General features: G+C 39.9%; 1 protein-coding gene across 5 annotated transcripts in view; it reads left to right on the forward strand.

The window, feature by feature from the left end:
• Nucleotides 1-398: 398 nt before the first annotated feature.
• The window catches only part of dtnbb (dystrobrevin, beta b), a 37652-nt gene continuing 13790 nt past the window's right edge, over nucleotides 399-24260 (forward strand). For 2 of the 5 annotated variants that reach the window (XM_040041991.1, XM_040041993.1), the window contains exons 1-11: nucleotides 400-621; nucleotides 2857-2902; nucleotides 4806-4873; nucleotides 5085-5165; nucleotides 5283-5496; nucleotides 9179-9264; nucleotides 9523-9677; nucleotides 9777-9882; nucleotides 10493-10659; nucleotides 14237-14361; nucleotides 22979-23053. In XM_040041991.1, coding sequence (XP_039897925.1) covers nucleotides 4807-4873; nucleotides 5085-5165; nucleotides 5283-5496; nucleotides 9179-9264; nucleotides 9523-9677; nucleotides 9777-9882; nucleotides 10493-10659; nucleotides 14237-14361; nucleotides 22979-23053 — 1076 coding nt within the window. In that variant the 5' untranslated portion in view covers nucleotides 400-621; nucleotides 2857-2902; nucleotide 4806. Of the gene's footprint in view, nucleotides 622-2856; nucleotides 2903-4805; nucleotides 4874-5084; nucleotides 5166-5282; nucleotides 5497-9178; nucleotides 9265-9522; nucleotides 9678-9776; nucleotides 9883-10492; nucleotides 10660-14236; nucleotides 14362-22978; nucleotides 23054-24260 lie in introns of all 5 variants that reach the window. The other 3 variants (XM_040041994.1, XM_040041995.1, XM_040041992.1) reach the window with 2 other exon arrangements.

The raw sequence follows: 24260 nt of genomic DNA on the forward strand, positions 1-24260 counted from the left end.
AAACATTTGGGGTTAGTATATTATCCAGAAGAGTCCAGTTGTTGAATAAAGAACAGGAACGCTCTATGACGCTGTTGAGCTGCATTATGGGAAATGTAGAGCCCAGGAGTTATGGAGCTTGGTTCTCCAGACAACTAGAAAGTCATGATACTTTTCCGGTCGTTTAGAAAGTATTTGCGCCGGCCACATCTCTTTCTTTCCCCTCTTTATGAAAGTCCCAAACTGCTGCAGTATCCCTTTAAATGAGTCTAAATGAATTCTGTGCTTCTTCCTATTCAGTGTATAATATTGGGGATTATATTTCAGAGTAACAGCGGTATTAATAATAGTAGTGCGCCTTTAACCAGCGTGCGTGCGCACATGCGTAAAGTGTACTAGTAGTTGGTCGCGCATGGCATCTTCGTGCCTGCTTGTATCTACTGTCCTCTGCCGCTGGGTCGCTGACGATGCCGAGCGGAGCAGGGCGCCTCTACGTTTCTGTGTGCGGCTACAACCGCAGTTGCGAAGACTGAAGTCGGATGAGACGGGAGAGGGGCTTGAAAAACGACGATGGATGGTCCGAGCTGTTTCTCATCGCCCGGACAGCTTTAACATCAGGGGAAACGCGTGGATTTATTAAAGGTGAGAAGTGGGGCTGTCCAGCACGGAGGAAATATCCCCCTTATTCGCCCATAGCCACTTACATCCTCCCTATCTGATGCTGCTGCTGCTGCCACCGATGATGATGATGCTCTAAACGCAACCTGCGCGATTTTCCTCCGGTAAAGGCCAATTCCCCGCCATGTATCTTACTTGGCTGTGGAGACACCAGTAGGATTTGAAGAAATGCAGAATTGTCATTGTTTGTTAACCAAAAAAATACAAATTAAAAAAATAAAAAATAAATGTATGGACATCACGACACACATTCCCCACTGCGGAAATAAGGTAAATAGTCGGTTAAATCAGCAACATGGCTGCGTTGATGCTCTGCCGTCGCTTTAGAAGTGATTTTTAAGTGTTGCGGTGCCTCTCAGCGTTAGAATTAAGGCTCGTAGAAAGGGAGAAGTGAATGATATCAGCGGCGGAGAGATACTGCAGTAACCGAGTCCTTATGTTGACTCGCGTCAAAGGATGTTGTCATTACCTTGGAGCTGAAGGTGCGGTTACAGTAAAATGCACCTTTCCAGGCCTGTGATGATTACTACACAGTCTGACTTCACTGCAAGCATCTGACATCCAAATTATTACGAGCTTGTGATTGTTTATGGGGAAATGAATAAATGGCACTAGCCAGAAATCCCATTGATCGGGACCGGTGAAACAGTGATCACACCGACTGTGATCTGAATGTGCTGAATTTATTTTGGCATGAATTATTAAAAACTTCCATCAAATAATCAACTTAACCGTTAAACTGTCATCTGCTTACAGGCTCTGATTACACGTCTGTGAACACGAACTGCCAGTGTGCAACCCTTGTTGCATACTCATGAATTTCAGCAGTTACCTCATAGGGGGAATTTATTTACAATGAACCATTGTGATATTTTGCTGACATGTCTCTGCTGGGTCTTCCACTGCATAACAAATGTTTTTTAACCATTTCGCCAAAGGGCAGCCGTGCCTCTTTGACATATCTGCTCTAAAAATGCCCCCAAAGCTCTTTTTTCTTCTCTATTTAGAATCACAATTATGATATATAATTGGTCTGACTTTATCCAAACTACCATGCTTTGCCAGCTCCAAAGGCATGTGATGGGGTTTATAAGCACTGAAGCTGATTTTTGACTATTGCACAGAGTGGTTTTGCTGCTTGTGAAACGAGTGGTTGTTGTCAAAGAGCTGAAGATGAGTCATTCAGTTGCTCAAAAAAATTAATTATTTGGAAAAAATCTGACATTTCGTTTGGTTTTTCAAGCAAACATCAGATTCCCACAACTGGATTTTCTGCTTTACTCAACCCGCTGTTTAGGAAGTGGGAGGTTTTGCTTGTTAGAAAGCCAGGCTGTAGTTAAAGATATCGCCCAAAGCTGTCGTATGGCAAAAATATTGATTGAACATTTGAGAAAAATATCAGCAGATTGTTTGATGTTGAGAATAGTCTTTAGATGTGGCTCTTATTATATTAATATCTATTATTTAAAACTTAATTTCAATGAAGCATCCCCTTTAAAAATCTTTGCTGGCTCTTGTAAGCAGCACAGAGTAATGTTCAAGACAAGGGAGAGGTGCGAGTTTGTGACTGGAAATAGGCTCTGTCATAACACTAGAGATCAGTCTGTCTAAAACAAGGTTGGATAGAAGTGAAAGCAAAATAAAAAAAGGGGGGGGGGGGGGCTTCTTGTCTACACACTTCGAACCTTGGCTTCTATGGTTTGCTGATCAGCTGAACGCCCTCAATTCACCATGAGAACAAGCAAGTAATCTAAACATGTTTGGGATACTCTTGAGTCCTTGGTCCCAGGGACACCCAGTGCTAATGGCTTATTGGCTATCCCTAATGTGCTCTGTGTCCGTCATCATTAAGTGGTTCCTTTGCAGCTCAGTCGGTGTCATTAGCCCACAGGATGCAGTCACTGCTGAGCGGGATGTCATAGAGAATTATCATTTGCACAGACCACAGGCACTGGAGTGCTCCCTAGCTGGCTCACCAGTATCTCTGCAGGAGGCGATGGGGGGGGGGGTAAGAAAAGCAGAAAGTGAGAGTTAATAAGTCCTTGAAGGAGGTAGACAAGGGAGGTGTTAATTACTTATTTAAAAGTCTACTACATTTTGTCAGCATGAAATAGCTCATCTCTCGTAGTAATGGTGGCGTAGAGTCAATATCAAGACACCCTCGCTAACCTTTTTCAATTTGTTTTTTTTTTTTCACAGGGTCAACGTTTAAGGCTTCACTTTGTTGACATACAGTGTGCGGCAGGTAAGTACTTTTAAAATCAGTGTGATATAATATGTCACATGTAAAGCATGTCATATAAGCGCTTGGTAAGCAGGAAAGGATACGGTGTCCATGTGCAAATTGTCTTCACGGTAAATTATTTTTGTCAGATAAGAAAACAAGTGCAAAAGAATTGGTGGTAACGGTAAATTAAATTGTCCTGTGTTTGAGAGAAGTGACACTGTAAAGAAGTGACTGGAATCACAATATTAAAAGCCATGGAGATGCTTTTGAAAAATAGTACAGAGAAAGAAGTGAATGAAGTAATGAAACCTGTGTTGTTTCAAAGGGGGCTTTTCTTTCCCTGCTGAGCTGAGAAGAAAACATACACCAGCAGTGAATCCTGTTTGAAAATGCACAACAGAGTCAACAGTGAAGTTCAATCAGGCAGCAACAGTTAAAGCTGTTCAATAGGGATCTCTTCTTTGGTATCAGATAATTATTTGGGGGCACTGAGAAATATTTACATGCTCGTGAGTTTAGAGCTAAATAGATTTTGTCGTCATATTTTAAAAGATTTGTAGAGATTGCAATTTCCTTGGCTTCTTGAGATTTTCTTTCTAAGAACTGCAATAGACAGCATACTTTTCTTTAATGCAAAATTTATTTTCACTAGTAAAGAATTGATAAGATTGAATAATTTTGCCAAACTGCAGTAAGTTACACTTACTCTTTCATTGCTCATACCGAGGCTGATACTGATAGCTTTAGCCATTTTGCCTTTGCTACCTTTTTAAAATATCCATGTTCAGCTTGGTGAGGGGGATTTAAGTGTCTTATTAAATTTGTTGTTCCATTTTGTGGCGATTTATTTTACAGTATATGACTGTTTGCCTATGCCATTGTGGTCTAGCCCATACTAAGCCATATATGTACATGAGGCTGACTGGCTGGTCACCTGTCTGGGCAAAGAACACTGGAAATCAGCTGATTCTGGTCTCTTGTTGGTCAGTTGGCGCATCTCTAGTTATTTCCACTTCCCCCAAGAGTTAGATTGCGTAAGTGATCTATAACATTCTCACATTGGTAAGCTAGTATAGCCAGAAACTGGTAAAACTGTCTATGCAGAAATACTGGAATACTATATATAAATATCCCTTATGTAACCCACCCTAAACTACAACCTATTCTGGTAATTATGTGAGTTTTAGAAGCTGGAGAGCAAACAATTTCCACATTTTCAAATCTTTATACTAAGCTAAGCTATTTGGCACCTGATTGTAGCTTCATATTAAACCTACAAATGTGAAAGGATATATTTTTTTATTTTTCCTTATATACCTAATGAAGGAAGTAACATCATTCGGACAGTGTTAAACTCTTTAATAAAAGTCACAGTTCTGACACGGCTATTCTTTTACCAAGCACACTCTCAGTATAATGTATATATAATTTCTTTTCAGTTCTCTGTCCCTTCTCGGTAATAGGGAATGGACTAGTAATAAACAAGTGAAATTTCAAAGCAAAATCATCTATATAGTTGACCAAGGTTATATTGATGACTAACGCTGTCCTTTGTGCAGAGGGTAAATTGCAAACTTCCTGCTGGCACAGCCATATTCAAGGGTTCATCTGAGTGTTTCAATAATTCATTATAGCCACATAATGGATCACTTACTGTGTGTCCTCCACTGGTAAATGTAATTTAGACTTGAACACCAGATTCTTTTCTATTCCATTTTATCCACAAAAATCATCAGTTCTGTATATATCTGCATTTTCTTTAGTTGTATGCAAGAAGTGTAGTTCATTCAAATCCTTCTTAGTCCTATCTCTATGACTTCTGACACTGAAATGAGTTGTGTGTTGCATTTATTACTATGCTGCTGTGCAGTAAGCACAGTAAGAGTAAGTGCTGCATGCACTGGTGTTTGATGTGCCACAGAATGATCGAGGAAGGCAGTAAACGAGGCAAGGCCATGGTGGAGAAGAGACAGCTCTTCATGGAAATGAGTGAGTGGAGTCGACTGCGAGAGATGTCTTTTCACTATCTCATGTAATGCACAAACATGCATGGTCCCTCGCGTGTAATTCCTCCCACACAGAGCGTATCACTGATTAAATAAACATTCAAAAAGCTTTAAGTGATATTTTTACTTTGATATCAGATTACATTTGTCAGGTATAGATGATTTTTTGAGACTGCGTTTCTCTTATTTTTCAGGAGCTCAAAACTTTGATGTCATCAGACTGTCAACTTATAGGACTGCCTGCAAACTTCGGTTTGTGCAGAAGAGATGTAACCGTAAGAAAAAAATGTCACCTCTTTTCAGCCGTTATAACACCAGCAGAAACATTTGTTTGAACATGAATGCAGACTTGATTGATTGTATTCTGTCTGTTTGCCAATCCCCCCTCACAGTTCATCTGGTGGATGTCTGGAACATGATCGAAGCCTTTCGTGACAACGGGCTCAACACATTGGACCACAATGCTGAAATCAATGTGTCACGACTGGAGACTATTCTGTCTTCCATTTACTACCAGCTCAACAAGCGGCTGCCCACCACCCACCAGATCAATGTGGAACAGTCCATTGGGCTCCTGCTCAACTTCATGGTGGCCACATATGATAGGTATGGAATAGGTGCACAACACAGAGAAGTACTATACTGTAGTCTAGTCTGTAGGTGGTGTTGTTTGGATAGAAACAACAAACAACAAAAGAGTAAAGGCACAGCTCTTATTTAGGATCTTTTTAAGATAATATTTACCAAAGGAGGGTGGCACATTGGAGCAGTGGTTAGCACTGTTGATTCACAGCAAGATGGTTCATGGTTTGAATCTGCTGGCTAATAGCAAATTCAAGTTAAGTGTAACTGCAGGACTGCAAGAAAATTTACTGTATGCAGTAAAAAAAAAATTCAACAGAACAACAAGCAAAGATGAATCCAACATGAGTTTTGCAATAAACTGTAAATAGTTTTTATAAATAGGTTAAAAAGACAAAAAGTGGCTACAGATTACTGGATCAAGTCCACTAATATAAAACATGTGGAAACCTCACATTGTCACAAAAGAGGAGCTGAAGCCATCAACTATTTGACATTGTTGCTTCAAATCAGTTTTTAAGTAATAATCAATTCTTAATCGCTTATAAAATGCATTGCTTAAAAAAAAGCTTTTTCTTATTTGAAATAAGTGTAAATGATGCTCTATACAGTACTGTGGAAAAGTCTTGAGCCACTCATCGCTCTCATTTCTTTAGATGAATTTACCAAAAATTCCAAAGATAAAACTGTTTGGCAGGAATAAAATAGTATTTTTGCACCAACAAGGTGATTCCCAAAGAGCTGTTAGCTGAAAACCTGGCATATCTCATACAGGAGGGAACAAAAAGACCCTAAATTGCACTAATAGCACTAAATCAGCTCTAGAAAATATAACTATTTATCAACAAAACACAGGACAGGTGCAGACAACGCAGACTTCACAAGGGGACACGGCTGACAGGGAAGACAGATGACTAAACATAGATACACAACAAACCTTTAAGAATTAGGAATCACAAAGATACAGACTTGGCACTGACTGAGGAGACACAGGGAACACGGAGCACAGGAGGAGCACAGGAACAGAAACCAAGAAACCAGAAATGATAAATTATGAAATCAAAGACTATATAATAACTGAAAATACAAAACACTGCGTCACTGACCCAGGACCGTGACATAAACCGTGTCACCTGCTATCATTCTGTTGTCAGTCTGCTATTGAATGGGTCAAGCTGGCAATTACGTACTTTATCAAGCTAAGTGTTTTTCCAGTGTTGGATTTAGTGTAAACTTGTTCAGCTAACATTATCTCAGGATGGTCATGCAGTTGAGTAGTATTCCCAGGGTATTTTCATTTATTATTTTCTATTTATTTTCATTCTTTTAACAAAAAATATTGATATTTCATGTCCCTGGGTTAATACAGTATCACCATGCAAAAAATCACAATACTGTGCTGGTTGGATTTTTTTTCCCGCCACCCCAAATATCTCAGCAATTGAAGTTCAAGAGAAGAAGTGACAGTTCTAAAAATGATCTACAGCAGACCAATGGTGTCGAAAGTCATCCCCTTAATAGAAGAAAAAACTAGTAAAAAAAATCCATCAAAAACCTTACACAGGACCCGAGAGATACACTGGAGCCTGCAGATAATCCACTGTTTGGAAATGGTAGGTTGGCTGTCAAGGAAGGGAAACTAGGATAAAAGACTGAGGTGTGCCAAATTACACAAGAACCAGAATGAAAATCAGTGGCAACAGGTCTTGGATTCATATGATTAGTATATATGGAGGAGGTCAGGTACAAAAGTATCTGCAGCTATCTGTAAAACACAGTACAGACTCTGTCATGGTTTGAGTTTGCATTTCAGTCAGTGGTTTTGGGGGATCTTATCAAAATTGATGGAATTATGAACGTAGAAAAGTACCATCAGATTTTGATTCACCATGCAATACCATCTAAAATAATCTGATTAGCAACAACTTCATTTTTCAGCATGACAATGATCCCAACCTTGCCACTGCAGTAAAAGCATACCTGGATAGAAAAACAGTGGAAAACTATCAGTCATTTGGAGTGGCCTCCCCAGAGCCCAAACCTCAACAGAATTAAACAAAAGGGAGCCAACATCCAAAGAAGAACTTAACTTTGAATGTCCTTCGGGAAGTGGGAAGAGAACTATTCTTGACGACTACTTAAAGAAATGGCAAGTAAGAGAGTTCAGGTTGTGTTGATGAATGTAGGTGGTTAAATTAAATACTGACTTTCAAGCTCACTAATAAATCAGTAATTTCGGGAGCTTTTTCTCATCTTCCTAGCAAAATATATAGAAATCTGAGGTGGCTCTGGACTTTTGCACAATGCTCTTTTTGAACCTTTTTTTAATCAAGTGCAGTTTTAAAATTCCAACCCATAAATCTTCACAAATCCACATTTCTGACTCTGTGATTTGTCACACTAACAGAAAGACTGCCACCTCCCAAAGATTTGCTTGGGCACTTCCAAGTGTTCTCCTTCTGGTTTGTGTTGTGTTGTATGTGATTAAAAAGACCGGGGGAGAACATTTCCTGTAGCTGCTTAACTTTCAGGATGTTAAATAGACACTTATACATGGCTGAGTTATTTCCAAACATAATCAAAATACAGTAAAACCATTACTGGCACTTAGACGGTCCATGGATCTTGTTTTCAGAAATCCCAGAAATACAGATTGGTGCAGAGGACAGAGTATCAATGACCCAGCAATCGATGAAGAATGTAAAATGTTATTAACTTCTAGTAGGTTCAAAATCAGGATTTTAGGTGGGTATGGGTCAGGATAACAAATAGACTCTAAACTAGCTAATAATTAAGATTATACAAGCATATTTACTTTTATTAAAGGACCCTGTCTATGTACATTTAACTAACTGAAATATTAAACCGCTCATCAATCAAAAATGTTAACATATAAGCTACCCTGTACCGGTCGACAAAGTCTGGTAACCCTGGAGATGTTTTACGGTACGTCCCTCCTCTTAATATCTGCTTCCTGAATCAGGGAGGTTTATTATTGACCATAAAGCACTCTCTCATTATTGTACCTCGTGTACTCAAATTGATTGGCTGCTTGCCCTCTCCATTCAGGGATCCATTCAATTGGTTTACTTTTATCTGTAAAGCCATTCTGGTCCCACTCTGTTATTATTCATGCTCCCGTATCTCTGTGAAACTTTTGGAAACGACTTGCTGCAATCACAGGAAGCAGTTTTGCTATCTGTCCCTCAGGTCCAAACTGAATTAGGCAGGAGAGCTTTCATCCACTCTGTTACTTCTGCTCGGAAGCAAGAGCTAAATGAATCTCAGACGAAACAAGCTGGTCTCGCTAGGCAAGTTAAAACGATTTATAAGAAGAATAGAAACTTAATAAAGCAGGTGAATAATCATTTGTACGTCCACGATCAACCGTAGTTTAAGGTTTAGTTAAAGATTCTTCACATTTTGTATGCTAAAGGATGCAAAATCAACACTGCAGTCATATTTTTCAATTTTATTTTTGTTCGTACTCCTGAATGTTAGTTTTTCCTCTTAAATGACAAAACTTCAGGTTAAATTAAAAAAAGAAGCATGAAAAGCATAAAAACCATAAATTCCTAGTACTATAGGAGCAGAATTAATAAACAAATGTATATTTTATTCATTTTGAATTCAACTTTCTGCTTCTTGGAATGCTTTATTTTTATTTCCAAGTATTCACTGTACTGATAACGCTTTCCACTTGCAGTGAAAGCCATGGGAAGTTGACAGTTTTCTCAATGAAAGCCATGCTGGCAACAATGTGTGGAGGGAAGATTGTTGACAAACTACGCTGTAAGTACAATTTTGACTGCTTTTTTTAAAAGCTGATGTTTTGGTTAATTACATATGCCAGGGTCTGCATGTAGTTACTCAAGTTAAACACACAGGGGCACTGCTGCAACATATATACAGTATTCATTTATTTTAAATGCATTAAGTTAATGCTGAGTCTGTGTACCTACGATCAATAGTTTCCATTCACATAAATGTCAAGTGCTGGTTTGCATCCTGTTTTTGCTCAAAAGTAAAATGTGACATTTGCTTTCTCAGATATTTTCTCGCAGATCTCCGACTCCAGTGGCGTCATGGTGTTTGCAAAGTTTGATCAGTTCCTTCGGGAGGTGCTGAAACTCCCCACAGCCGTGTTCGAGGGCCCATCATTCGGCTACACGGAGCACTCAGTGCGGACGTGCTTCCCTCAGCAGGTAGGAAGAGAATATTGAATCAGTTTTCTCCTTTACTTTTTTCAAAATTTTCAGTGCTTTACACTTGTTCAATGCATGCATGTGTGTGTTTGTATCTAGAAGAAGATCATGCTGAACACATTTTTGGATGTGTTGATGGCAGATCCTCCCCCGCAGTGTCTTGTGTGGCTGCCGCTCATGCACCGACTTGCTAATGTTGAAAATGGTAAGTTTTCCCAAACCAAATTTAATACTGAGAAGAGATGCTTGAGAAAGGAATAATAGTTCACTATTTTTAGACATTTTCTCTCATGGTAACATTTTATAAAGTGAGTGAAATATCATAAAAAACCAACAAGGAAATCCTGTTATAAGAAAAGCCAGAAGAAATCATGAAACCAGTCTTGGCTTGGCTCCAAGACCAAAATCAAGACCATGACAACAAATTGTGTAAATAAATTATAAATGTACTTTCCCGTCGCTTATTTCTCCAAATGAATAAAAATATTTTCTCTCTACGTTTCATATGCTAATGAGGGGGCGGGGGAGGTGGGCTGTCTTAAAGATGTGTCATAGTGTCAACTTTCTAGCTATTGGTTGTTACAGAAGTGGTGGAGTCAACTCAGAAGATCATTTTTAATTGTCCTTTATCTGTAAAGCATTGACTAATTTCTCAAGTAAATATAGTGGAGTATAAGGTAACATAAAATTGACATACGTAAAGTATCTGAATTTTTTTATTATTTAAAACAAACCAAATACAGAAGTAGCTCTGAGATTAGTGACATCACCACTCTGACAGGAAAGTGTCTTTGTTTTCGTGTTTATCCACTCAGTCTTCCATCCGGTGGAATGTTCTTATTGCCGGAGTGAGAGCATGATGGGTTTCCGGTATCGGTGCCAACAGTGCCATGGCTACCAGCTCTGTCAAAGCTGCTTCTGGCGTGGCCATGCTAATGGTCCCCATAGCAACCAGCACCAGATGAAGGAGCACTCGTCTTGGGTAAGGGGAAAAGGCTCTGATTATTTCTCAGTCTTACATTATGCTTTTCCCATTTCCATACAATTGAAAAGTCAATATCTCTTCGGTCTCATCTCGACTGATTTTATGACATAGCAACCATGTGCCCACATTTCTCGTCCTTTCAGACAAATTCAGCAGGGATTTAATGAGGTTTTACTCATCTTGGCAAATAAAATTGTATTGACTGAATTTACTGTGTTGCTGCCCCCAAAGCTCAATCATTATGTTATAAATTGAAACATGGGAAGTCTGAACCCATTTCACATACCACTTGGATTTTACACAGAGAAGAATGACTGCTCTTGTAGCCTGAGGACTGGAATGACATGCCGGAGAAAAACAAAACGCTTTTTCTCTGATATAAAAAAAGAAAGAAAATTATAACATGGGGTAGGTGCATGCATCTGTTTGGGATGTTGTCCTGCTTCCCTGATAAATTGGTATGATGTACGCACACCAGTGAAATTATTTGCTGTTGCCATTTGGATGCTTTTTCTGTTCACCTCGGTCCTGATTACCTGGCAGTATTACTGGCTATGTGACAGAAAAAAATGGATGCTCATCCATTTTTCAATTGCTCTCTATCTGCCTCCAAGTGCAGTACATTTATTTTTCCTACTTTTATTTGTTAGTTAAATCACAAGTGTGAGATTGTACAGGCAAGGACATGCATTTTTATTCCTACACCACATCTCACTACGTTGTGCTAACATTAAGGTTCGTAGCAAGAAAGAGGAGTGCTGTTTACTACAGCTCTGCACGTCGCCCCGATTTTCAAGAACAAGGTTGATGTGCAGAGCTGTAGTGGCTGCAGACGGATGTGTTTAATCAGTCACACTATGAAGATATGGGAAAGAACTTGAACTGTATCATTTTTATGTGCATAAAAACTAAATACCATTTCTGCTTGCCCTAGGGAAAATAAACATTTAGCTCAACATATGAGGACCATAATAAACAATAATAAATAAAATAAACATTGGTACTTAAAAATATCTGGATCATATAAAACATGGTTAAGAAGCATTTAGAATAAAATCATTATAGCAGAATAAAATGCTTCTTTGCCTTCTTCCTGACTGCAGGTGAGAAAACAGGCTGCGAGATAGATGGCAGGGATCATTTATGATGCTGTCACCTGCTGTTTTCACAATCCTGTTCAGTTTGTGTCTTTCCTCAGACCTGCTGTTTCCAAACCAGCAAGTGATGCAGGACATGATTATGCTCTCGGTGGTGCCTCTGTAATAGACTGTCAGGGGTGGAGTGGTGAGGTCCCGCTTCAGGTTCAATGTCTTCATGTTACAGAGGAGATGGAGACAATGTTTTACCTCCTTAATGAGGGCTGTGGTGTTGTCGCTGGAGTTCAAACCTTCCTTCAGATACACTTCCTAATACTTGGTGCACTTTGCCTGCTCTACTATAGATCCACTGATGGTCAGTGGTGGGACACAACTGGAGGTTGTCCTCCTGACATCCATGATCATGTCCTTAGTTTTGTCTGTGTTCAGAGTGCTGAGTGTTATCTGGTAGAGTGGGGTCATTAAGACCTGATTGCACAGTGGGTTTATAGCCTTCTGCTGTCTGGAACGCAGCCACAAGCGCTGCGTGTCCTTGTTGTTTGTAAAATGATTTGACAGTTTTTCACATAATGCCTGTTTTCAGTTGCTTCTTCGTATGCTATAGGCTGAGCTGTTTCCAGATGATAACTCTGATCCTCGGTGGTGAATAGACCTCAGTTGTCAGCTGTGGCTTGTCACCAAGTGTCTTGACAGTTCTGATGATAGTCACATCGTCTGTGCATTTGTTTACAAATTCAGTGACAGCATCTGTGTATTCCTAGAGGTCTATACAACTCCATTGATGTAGCTGTGTCTCTAAAGGTCCACCGTGTGCACTCAAAGTTGTCCTGCAAGGATGTATTAGCCTCATGAGGCCGCTTTCTGATATCTGACTTGCTGGAGGCATTTGGCTCACTCTGGGCCTGCGTTCAGGTGTCAACATGACAGTCAAGTGATCAGAGCTACCAGTGAAAGAGTTGGTGAAGGTAGTTTAAGAAGAGAGCTGAAAATTAGTGAGCAGCAGTACAGCTTCATGCCAGGAAAGAGCGCTACAGATGCAGTGTTTGACAGCGCTGATGGAGAAGCACAGAGAAGGTCAGAATGTGTTGCAATGTGTCTTTATGGCTCTAGTAAAATCACATGATAGGATGCCAAGAGAGGAGCTGTAGTACTGCACAAGGAAGTCAGAAGTGACAGAGAAGTATTTGATGGTGGTGCAGAACATGAGGGCAGCAACAATAGCGAGGTGTGCATGAGGAGTGATAGGTGGGGGTGGGATTACATCATGGATCAGCTCTAAGACCCTTCTTGTTTGCAGTGGTGATGGACAGGCTGACAGATGAGGTCAGGCAGGAATCTCCAAGGACTATGATGCTTGCAATTGACATTGTGATCTGTAGTAAGAGTAGGAAGCAGGTGGAAGAGAGCCTGCAGAGATGAAGTCATGCTTAGAGGGGGAGGTGAAGTTGAAAGAAGCAGTGAAGGTGCATGAATGTAAATACCTGTGGTTAACCATCCAAAGCAATGGACAGTGCACAAGAGAGGTGAGTGGAGATGAGCGTCCGGGGTGATTTGTGACAGAAGGATAACAACAAAAGTGAAAAGAAAAGTTTATAAGTTGAGACATTCGGTCAAAAAAAAGAAAGACATGAGGCAGAGTAGAAGGTAGCTTAAGGTGCTAAGATTTTCATTGGGAGTGATCAGGAGGGACAGGATTAGAAATGAGTACATCAGAGGGACAGCTCAGGATAAGCACTTTGAAGGCAAAGTTAGAGAGGCACTGAGATGGTTTGGACATTTGGAGAAGAGTGATAGTGAATATATTGGACAAGGGATGTTGAACACGAAGGTGCCAGCCAGGTGGAAAACAGGAACACCAAAGGATGTAGTGAAGCAGGACATGCAGAGGATTAGTGAGGGCCGAAGAGGATGCTAGGGACAGGATGAGATGAAGGCAAATGATGTGTTGTGGTGACCACCTTGTACCGCACTAAAATATGTTGAAAGATGCCCTAACCTGCCAGTATGAGAAAATATAATTAAAAAAATCATATGATATGAGTGACTTCAGTTAAGAAGTTAAAGTATCACTCATCAGAAACATTATGGATAGTACTGTATACTTTTCCCATATAATTCAGAGTTTCCTAAAGAGTGAAATACGAGTGCTGGAAATCATCCTAAACCATTGGTCAGGGTAGCCAAACCTAAATGTGTTTGTTATATTTTGAAGCTTCTTCCCTTATTTCTCCTGAATGAAGCATTGCTGTCAAGCTTCACTGCAGTTTTTCAGCCATTTGGATTAAAGAATCCACCGAACCTGCTCAATAGAAGCTTTTACTGAGTATGCAACAAGTACTTCTCATCCCCACTTTTCACACAGTAAACAACGTCTTGACCTAGTTATGTAAATGACTTCTAACAGCGTAAAACTGTTTTCACTCCAACACAGAACTGCAAAGCTAACCAATGCGTTGTTTGTCTTGCCTAACTCACAGAAGTCTCCGGCTAAAAAGCTGAGCCATGCCATCAGTAAATCGCTAGGCTGCGTCCCCATCGGAGAGCCGCCACATCCCGTATTCCCCGAGCAGGCCGAGAGACCACAGGAGCTCACCCACACTGTGTAAGTACTCTTCCCAATGCATTTGTTCCTGCTCTCTCTGTCATTATTGAGGGAACCCCAGCAGATTTGTTGATTAACAGCATGGCAAGGATCAGTATCCTCATGATCTATAGTCTGCTACCGTCATGTAACTGCCTCCATCTTTCCATTTTGCTGTCACCACATGACTGATAGTGCGCCATCCTGCTCAGACATCTCGTCCCTGATTATTTGCTACCATGGAAATGCTGATATACTACACAGATTCAGCCGCTGCTGCCGTTAAGCGCAGTCATCCTCATCAGTCTGTTGGCAATGAAACAGGGACGATGGTATAAATCTCAGATTCTAGGCTTTGGGAAATCATTATAGTAAATGCATTATATTCTGCTGGTGTCCTAAACCCTGAAGACTCATTTACATTTCAGCTGAAAAATAGTACTATTAACATAATCAATTCCACCACTGAGATACTTTCACGTAGCGTCTTCTTTGTTGCACTGAAACTCCAACGCTTTATGGTCTCCACCAAGACAACATCTAACTGTGTTTTGAGTATAAAAACAGTGGTCCATGGTTGTTCTTGTCTATGGCGTTAACATGATCGCAGGAAATCTCTCAACTTTTGTATTTGAGCTTTCGACAGTTCCCATAGCACGTTTCATAACAAAATCCCGCTTCATATTCCAGTCACGACCATAAATCTAAGCTGTCTGTATATCCTTTTGCTGCTGGCAAGTGTCAGTGAGTAATTGATAGTGCACTGCATCGCAGGGGAGAAAGTAGCTTCGTGAATACCAAGAAAATTGACACAACGTAAATACATTCACATGATTTCCTGTTTTACCCCGATTCGCTTTTATATCCAGACTCTGCCCACTGCCAGGGGGCTTTTTCTGCATTGTGCCCAAACTTATGCGTTTAAGATGGAGTTTACATTTGCATAAATTTACAATTCATCACAACAGGGAGAGCCAACTGTCGACCCGGATGTTTTCCTCCTACTGAGAGATAAGGCGATTGGATTAGCTTGCACACTATAGGCTGCGTAGCATGAAATGACTTCACACAAGTAGATTAATATTGATAAAAAAATAAAATTTGTGGCTAAAATATATTTAGAATTATGTATCTCTAGGGGCCACAGGAAGTTGCAATCCATATCTATATCTATCTTTTTTTTATGATGTTGATTATTTCAGACAGTGTAGTCACTGAGAATATGGAGCTCTGTCACAGAGAAACCAGCTGGGGCTTTTGTTTAGAGCTCTAAAACTGGTTTTAATTGCTCAGTATTTTCTGATGTAAACTAAAATTTGCAGTGAGAAAAGGCCCTTAATTAAATAATACTGAATATAATATAGCTTAGAGGAAGTTGTACCACGATTATTTCTACTTTTTATAATTTTACTTTTACGTTTTAATAGCTTATTGGGCTTTAATAAAAAAATATGTTTGGCATTCTTTCTTTGAAATTCCAGGAACTTATTGTTATGATCTCCTTTGAGGGTTTTGAACACAAAGTGCATCCTCATGCTCTTGCAGATGGCATTTTCAGGTTGCTGAAACTCTGTATTCGTGTTTGCTGACTTTTAGGATAATGGATGTGACTGTTGACCCCTTCTTTTTATATCTTTTTGTCTCTATTGTTATGTCTGAAAGGGCATTTACAAAAAAAAACAAAACATCTATTTTTGGTTCCAGAAATGATTTTATGTTTTGATTTGTGTGGCGATGAAGTAGCGCCTCTCATCAGCTGTGCAATGAAAAGAAGCTTTTTAAACCTGACAACCCTTCAAAATATGTATTCATCAGCGACTGTCATTCTCAATTTTGGTTCGGATTAAAAGCTCCCAAATTTAACTGTGCAGGTCTTCAAAATAGCAGGCAGATACATCTGCAAAACAACACACACGGGGAAATAACAGTGTTGTTTAGTTCTTTGGAATATGATCCTTAGTATGAAATTATACATTAAACATGACACTTAAGTCTGCTTATCTTTAGATGTGAGAAAAGTACTAGCATGGCTCTATCTAACTGTAGCAAAATCTAGAACCTCATTAGCATTTTATATGTTACACAATTACTGGACACTTTATTAGGTACACCTTGCTACAACAGGGTTGGATCCACTTTTGTCTTCTTAACTGCCTTAATTCTTTGTGGTATAAATTCAGCAAGGTGCTGCGAGTGTTCCTCTGAGATTTTGGTCCACATTGATGTGATAGCGTAAACGCAGCTGCTGTAGATTTGTCGGCTGCACATTCATGAAGGGAATCTCCCATTCCACCAAATCCAACAGGATTTCTATTGGATGTGGCGAGATCTGGTGACTACGCAGATCATATGAGTGCAGTGAACTTGTTGCCATGTTTAAGAAATTAGTTTGAGTTCATTCAGTTCAAATCAGGTTAATTTATATACAGATAAGGACAATATTATTAGCTTCTCTCCCTTTATTTAAAGTATTTAAAGTATTTTCCAAGCGCTTTTAAACAGAGCAAGGAATTTTTTAACACAGCTTTTCCAAACATCCTGGTTTTATTTTGTATGCTTACTTTATTTTACCTTGCACACAGAAACATAATCATAATTCAGTAATGTTCACTTTGGTCTTCTGGAGGTAGTTCTTCACCAGGAGTGATGTGTGTTTGGGATCATTGTCGTGTTGGAAGACAAAGTGATAACTCCGTTTGAGGTTTTTCATTCAAAATCTTCACATATCCTTCTTCCACTTTTCACCTTCCACCTCACAGTTCCAGATGCACTGCAGCATCCCCACAGCATAATACTCCCACCACCATGTTTCACTGTGGGGATGTTGTTCTTTGGGTTGTACACGTCTCATGTCTTTCTCCAAGCATAAACAGTTTCAGTATGACCAAGGAGCTCTAGTTTTGTCTCACCTGATTAGAGGGAGTGACTCCAGTATTTCTGTTTCTCAACGTTGTCCTTAGAATACTTCAGGCTTGAAGTTATCTTTTTTGTATTTGTTTTCTTGGTGTACAACCTTGCAGTCTGTTCCTGTGGAGGGTTCGAGTGATTTTCGTCTTTAAGACAACAATTGCCAACTTGGTAAGTCATTCACTAGAGTTTTGGCAGTTGTTCTGGTGTCTTTTGACACATCTCTTTATTTCCAGAGTCTTTGAAATCTTTCTCTTCCTGCTTCTGCCAAGCTTGTGCCGTACTGTGTGGCTCTCTTTGAATTTCTTGATGATACTTCTCACTCCAGTTCTTGACACTTGGAAACGCTGCTATAACTTTGCATATCGATCTCCTGCTTTGTGAGTGCCAACAGTTCTTTTTTTCTCAAGTCCAAACCGATTTCTTTTGTTTTTGGCGTGATGCTTTCTCAAGTGACAGCTCAAACCCATACCGAAGTTTTTATAATGTGTGAAAATTGGGAGATAACTCTCAGTTTTAACTTGATTTTACAACCTTTACAAGGTTAAATTTCATCAATACACAGCAGTAGTTTGTGCAGTTGCTTAATAAAAAGGTCAGTTCTCCAGAGGGACTAATAATATTGATCATGGTAATTGGTAGATGTTTTTTGTTTTGTTTTTTTCTGAAGTAATGTGTCTAAAAAGAAATTATTTCTGGTTTCTAAAGAAAACTACAATGTATGGAAATTCTATGTTACAAATCCCTTGCTATGTTAAAAAAACCACTTTCCTCATCTGTAGTGCCAAATCACAATAACAGCCACCTCAAGGCACTTTATACTGTAAGGTAAAGACCCTACAGAGCAAGCACTATGTGATGGTGGGAAGCAAAAACTCACTTTCAACAGGAAGAAGCCTCCACCAGAAGCAGCCTCAGGGAGGGGCACTCATCTCCCTCCACCAGAGATGGGCGCGTTACTGTAATCCGATTACTTTTTTCAAGTAACGAGTAAAGTAAGGGATTACTATTGCGAAAACGGTAATTAGATTACCGTTACTTTCCCGTAGGAACGCTGCGTTACTGCGTTACTAAAACTGTGATGTTTTTGCGAGAATGTCTCATGACAGTGACGTAAGCGAGTGCGACGTTCGGGACAACCGCTGTGTGCAGATCAACAATGGATAATATATCAGTGCGGAGAGAGTATGAGCCTGCAGCGTTTAAAGCGTGGAAGTACTGACCTTATTTTGAGTTTGATTCCATAAAAAGTGACAAAAACATTAGCGTCTGTTGTGCGTGGGAAGAAAACTTTTTACAGCAAAAAACCCCCTAAACTTCCAAGCAAGCACCGAGTGCGCTATGACGTAATGGGAAATTCACAGAGAAGCTCGCGGATTCTTCCACTGACTGCTGCGGCACACCTGCACCAGGGTAAACCTCCGCCTACGCCACTCCTGCTTTACAGGTGAAAATAGAGCAACAGGACCGCTAGTCTTTGACTTTATTTATTTTCTGCTGTGTTTTACTTGCATCTATTTGAAAGAGTGAGTGTAAACACAAAATATATATATATTTTATGTGCTGGAATGTGCAGAAAATAGCTTTAAATTTTTTCCAGTCAGAGAATGTTGCATATAATTAAATTTTTGCTTGATGCATAAAGTTAAACGATTAAAACTAATGAAACAAGTTTTAAAAAGAGACTTTTCCATTTGATTACATTTTGTATGATGGATTATGCAGAAAAAGTAGAACTGGGCTGAAAGATCTATCGCTTTATCCCCTATTCAGGTTGTAAATCGTGTTTTTAAAAAGTAACTAAGTAACTAAGTAATTAATTACTTTTGAAAATAAGTAATCAATAAAGTAACAGGATTACTTTTTGGGGGAAGTAATCAGTAATTAGTTACTGATTACTTTTTTCAAGTAACTTGACCAACACTGCCCTCCACCAGTTTGGGGTTAAGTGGAAATAGGGAGACAGGACAAAACCAACTAAGAGAGAGAAGACTAAATTGTAATGACATACTGCAGTGGTAAAGAGTGAAAAGAGGTGCTCAGAGTATAAAAATTACAGTTAGTGGCTGTGAATAGAGCGGTGCTTCAACCATGTTTTTTCAGTAATTATGAAGAAGCAGCTTTAAAACTTAGCTTAACTTAGCATAAATACCAGAAATGGGGGAGCTAGCTAATCTGGCTCCAGATGAAAGTTTAAAGTTTAAAAGCCTCCCAGCACCTCTAGAGCTGATTAATTTACATCTGTGATGTTTAATAAAACATAAAAACTGAAAAATAACAACTACGCTTTGATGTTATATGATATTTGTTGTTTGACTGTAAGACAAGGACAAAATTAAATTGAACTGTACCGTTAAATCCAACATCAAATTGTAAATCGTATGCCCTCGTTGTAGCCATGAGCCATGAGTTCTGCCGCTAATGGAATAATTCTGTTTTTTAATGGGCAGTTTAATAAAAAAAAATGATGGGGGAACACAGCAATTATCTGCATACCATTCCGAGTTCCCTGCTGGCTATAGAAATGGATCCCTCAGATAATTAGTCACAGGAAAACTGCCAGGCTTCTAGTTTTATTCTACATCGACTTCATTTTACTGGTGATGCATAAGAGTGAGAGAAATGCAGTGTTGGAATACTAAAACTATTGCTGCTGCTTGCCAATTCTGATGAATGTTATTTGTGAAGAGATGGTGTTTCATATCGTAAAAGCAGAGGACATACATCAGTGCGATCTCTTAGGTGTGTGTGTGCATGTGTCTGTGATGGCTGACGGAGCTTCTGTGAGTGACTAATAATGGCAGAATCAGGCTAGAGAGTCAAGTTTGATCAAAACGCCCAAATCGAACGGACACGAGTCTCCCAGTTGTCCAAACTCTCATATCATCTTCAGACAAAGTGCATCTATTCTGAAACTATTCTGAAATATTTACTGGCATCTGAAAGCAAAGACCAACAGTGAGCTGAGCTGTGAATTTCTTCTCTCCACTCAAACTGTCAGCGAGATTCTTGGGGATTTGTGTTTTAGAGAGGAGTTATAGGTTTGGGATGCACTGTCTGTCTCAGAAACTTTAAATCTAGGATGCGGCTTCTTACCTTCAGACTTAGCACCGCTTCTGCCAAAAGACTTTAAGCACCAAAACAGACTAAGAGTCAAAAAATAGGCATCTTGCCGTACTTTGCATTTAATGTGGAACACACCAAGTCTGTGAGTCTGTAGGCTCAAATTCTCTCTTCCAATGTTTAATATTTAGTAACCAATTTTCCACTCTCTATATAATCCCTAGAAATCCATTAACATTTTAAAATGCTTTCCTCTGTTTTATGCCTCTTCTTCTTTTTCTTTTTTTTATTCTCCAGGTCAATGAAAATTCCATCAGTGTCATTAAAATGTAGAGAACAGGCATATAATTCACTTCACTGAGAGCGTGATCCATTGGGTTTTTATGGCCGAGGTACTGTCAGCCTCGCGGGAAATAGGAGCACAGCAGGAGAGGATGCTTCACGCTTGCTTATTATTTTTAGCCGACTGAGGACGATTGAAGGCACCCGTCCTTTTCAGAAATAAGACGAACGAGTGTGCATGAGGTGCCACTAGACTTAATTTTCCCAGTACCCCCTTCAAAGCCAAGTATAAATAGCACGTGGTACATTGTCATTCGCTGCACGCAGGTAACACAAAGCTTAGCGCATTGCAGACTTTGATCTCTTAGTGCCTAAATGTTGTGTCCATTCACTCCTGGTTGACCTCTGAGGCGCCGCCCAAATGTCTGGCCTGTGTGTCCTTAATCAGCGTTTAGGGAGTCAGTGAATCACAGCGTTGCAGACACTGATGTGAACGAGTCGGGATGCCTGTTAGAGTTCATTCTAACATTTAGAGGAGAATGAAATACTACTTTACATAAGAGGAAGCTTTTTTATGGCACCCTGCTGTGCCAGAGGAGTTATATTGGTATGTTCAAAAAGGGCTGATGATTATTTATAGAAGGCTAACTGTGAAGAGCTTTGACTTATGTAACTCACTCAAGGTAAGGGGAAGAGTAAGGATATGGAATTGCAATTATAGTAGAAACTGTAGAGTTCATTGTGCTCTTGTCTGCTGAGGAGATGATAAAACATTTGTGCTTTTTTTTGTTTAGAGGTTGCAGAGGAGGTATTTTGAGCAAAAGGCATTTCCCCCTAATTTCCACTGTGTTAGCGAGAGGTGAAGAGAGGAGAGTGAGCGTGTGCGAGAGAGAGAGCGAGAGAGAGAGGGAGAGAGCAAATCTACGTCGTCACAAAGTCACATGACCGCTGAGTTTCCTTGGAGACAACAGCAGTGTAATAGTGAGATGCTCGCCTGCTCAGTTGAGGGCAGATTAGGCATCTGGCAACAGCAGCAATTGGATGTATTTTGCCAGCCAGACAGGTGCTTTCTCTCCTCACAGAGGTAAGTGTGGCGCCTCGCTTCCTGTCCTCAGTCTGGAGCTCACCTTCAGGGTGGATTCTTTTTTTTTTAATGTGATTAAAAAAAAAGAGGTAAACATTTTTCACATGCGCTGGGATTTTAGCCGGAGTGTTTGTCAGGGAGACTGGAAGGCAGCGCGTGGCCGTTTAGTAGTGACACTTTTGCTTTCCTGTTTATCCTAATGCGTGATCCAGAAATTAGCAGTGCTGTGGTTGTGCAAACGGCCCCAGAAACAAATACTCGGACTTGCGTCTCTTACGACCCCATTAGGCAACTCTTGAGGGGCATAAACGTCTGAATGAATTAATAATTGCAGTGTGTCTTCAAAAAGAACACACTGACCCCCTTGAGCACCCACGTTAATGCGAGGAGCATGCATTTAGAAGTACTGCTGCATTTTTTCATATATTTTGTGCTGATTTCTGTTTTTAGTAGCTGAGTAATATACAGAACTGCCTGTGCTGTTGATGCACTTTGTGGGGGGGGTAAAGGTGGCTTTTTTGCACAATGTAGATATAAATAGTTTGATTTGGAAAAAAGAAAAAAGGAAAAGCTGATTGGACAAATAATCTTAATAAGACACAGTGCTCTACATTGCATTTTCTTTTATGTGGTAATGAGTGTTTTAAATAAAGCTGTTACAACAGAATCAAAGCTGATAACTACACAAAGATACTGGGGATGCGTCTTCAAGGATTTGAAAATCAAATGCTTTCCGCTGCTGTTTTCTGTGTCGGATGTGAAGCTGAGAGGACCTGAGATGTGCAGAGTGATATTTCGGCGCGTTAATGAGACTCTGTGGTCCGGGGGTTTGGACTCCGATGAGTTTACCACTGATTCAGCCGCCAGATGGACCCCACTGCTTTGTTTACTCTCACAAATTACCTCCTACAATGTCACCTTTGCTAGTTTTTCACAGACTTCCAGTTTAATTAGATCTCTTGTCTGCTGCTCTTGCTCTTGCTCTTGCTCATGTTAATTAGGTTTAAGCTAATAGCCCAAAAACATCTAATTCGCTGTTCCCGGAATAGTCAATTATTTTGCAACAATTTTAAGTTAACTGGAGTATAGCATGTTGCTTTTTTTCCTGCAACACACTCAGTGGTTTATAATGATCCTCCTGCTTCCCTCCTCACCCTCCTGGTACAGTTGGATTAAACTGAAGCCAGGATCGCTGATTCATGATTATTAATAAAATGCAAATGCCCTCTCCTCCATTCCCTGGTGACAAGCACCACAGACCTCTGCAGCGCAGCATTAAAGACCTCTAATCTTGTCTTTTAGTCAGCCGAAACCAGCGGCCAACAACATGAACGACACAATGCTCATGTCCTCTGGGGCACCTACTCCTACTAAAAGGTAAGCGACCCTCAGGCCTGGTGTCATTTTGAAGGTATAACATCTTTAAAAGATGACCAGACGTCACTTGCAGTTACACACTCTGGCTGTCAGTTCTTCTAATCACAGGATTCAGATGGTTTCGGGTTTCCTCCCATCAGTGGAAATAACAGAGGGCAGTCAGTGAATCAAACTACAGATGTTATTTGTTCCTTCACACTTGACACACATTTCTTTTTTTTCTTTTGGGTTTTGTTTTTTTTTTTTGCATCCGAACAGCATTGCCTTGTGAGTAATTTTAGAGGAAAATTAGTTCCGCTGTCGTGAAGAATATGCGAGCACTCCTACTTAAAGGGCTGATTTGACAAATAGATTATGATAGAACTGGAGCCTTATCGTGTAAGCAGATAGCAGGCGAGGGCCCCGTGAAAGCAGCCTAATTGTCCTCTTATTTCTGCCCCTCTCAGTTAAAGGCAACCTCAATTATTATTTACTCACAGTGCTAATGAACCATTGTGGTTATGAATTCAATAATGGAGAGCACTCCGAGGGAGCTGTAATGTATCTGCACTCTCTCTCGCAGGTCTGTGCTGGTTAAATTTTCCTTTTTGTGTTCACAATCTCTTTATCATATCTTTCCAGCAATTTGTGTTTGCAAGACAGGCACATTAGCAGACACGCTACAGTCCACTGTAGAGAATGAATAGAGGCATGAATATCAAACCTATTTAGCATGCGGTGTTTGATTGAACTCTGAAGAATTTATTTAAGAATTCAGTGTGCAGTTTAATGAAGTCCTGTGGATGCTTTTTTTTTTTTTTTTTTTTTTAATCCACTTGTGTTTCTCCAGGCTGAGGTATCATACAATACTATGCCAAGGACCCTCGCAGCTGAAAGGCACCTTGTAAAAAAAGGGTCCAATGATGTGCAACTAGATTTAGCCCTAAACTGTGTTTTTAAAGAGACGTGTTAATATAAGCCTGTTTTTCTGTTTTAAAGATCAGTCACTTCACCTGGTAACAAAGTGTAAGTATTTAACCTTGCTAAAAGCAAAGTAGCAATCAATACCGGATTAGTTTTCTTTGCAAGATCAACATTTTGTGCAGTGCAGTCTTGTCTGTGTGGCCCGACGGTATCGAGATTACAGCTTGCATTGAGGGAAGCTGACAAGATAGGGTCACCCGAGGCTGTAAACAATACCTCACATCCAAACCTGTGGAGGTCAGTG

The sequence above is a fragment of the Simochromis diagramma genome, unplaced genomic scaffold, assembly GCF_900408965.1.
Source record: "Simochromis diagramma unplaced genomic scaffold, fSimDia1.1 OVJJ01000304.1, whole genome shotgun sequence".
NCBI classification, from domain to species: domain Eukaryota; kingdom Metazoa; phylum Chordata; class Actinopteri; order Cichliformes; family Cichlidae; genus Simochromis; species Simochromis diagramma.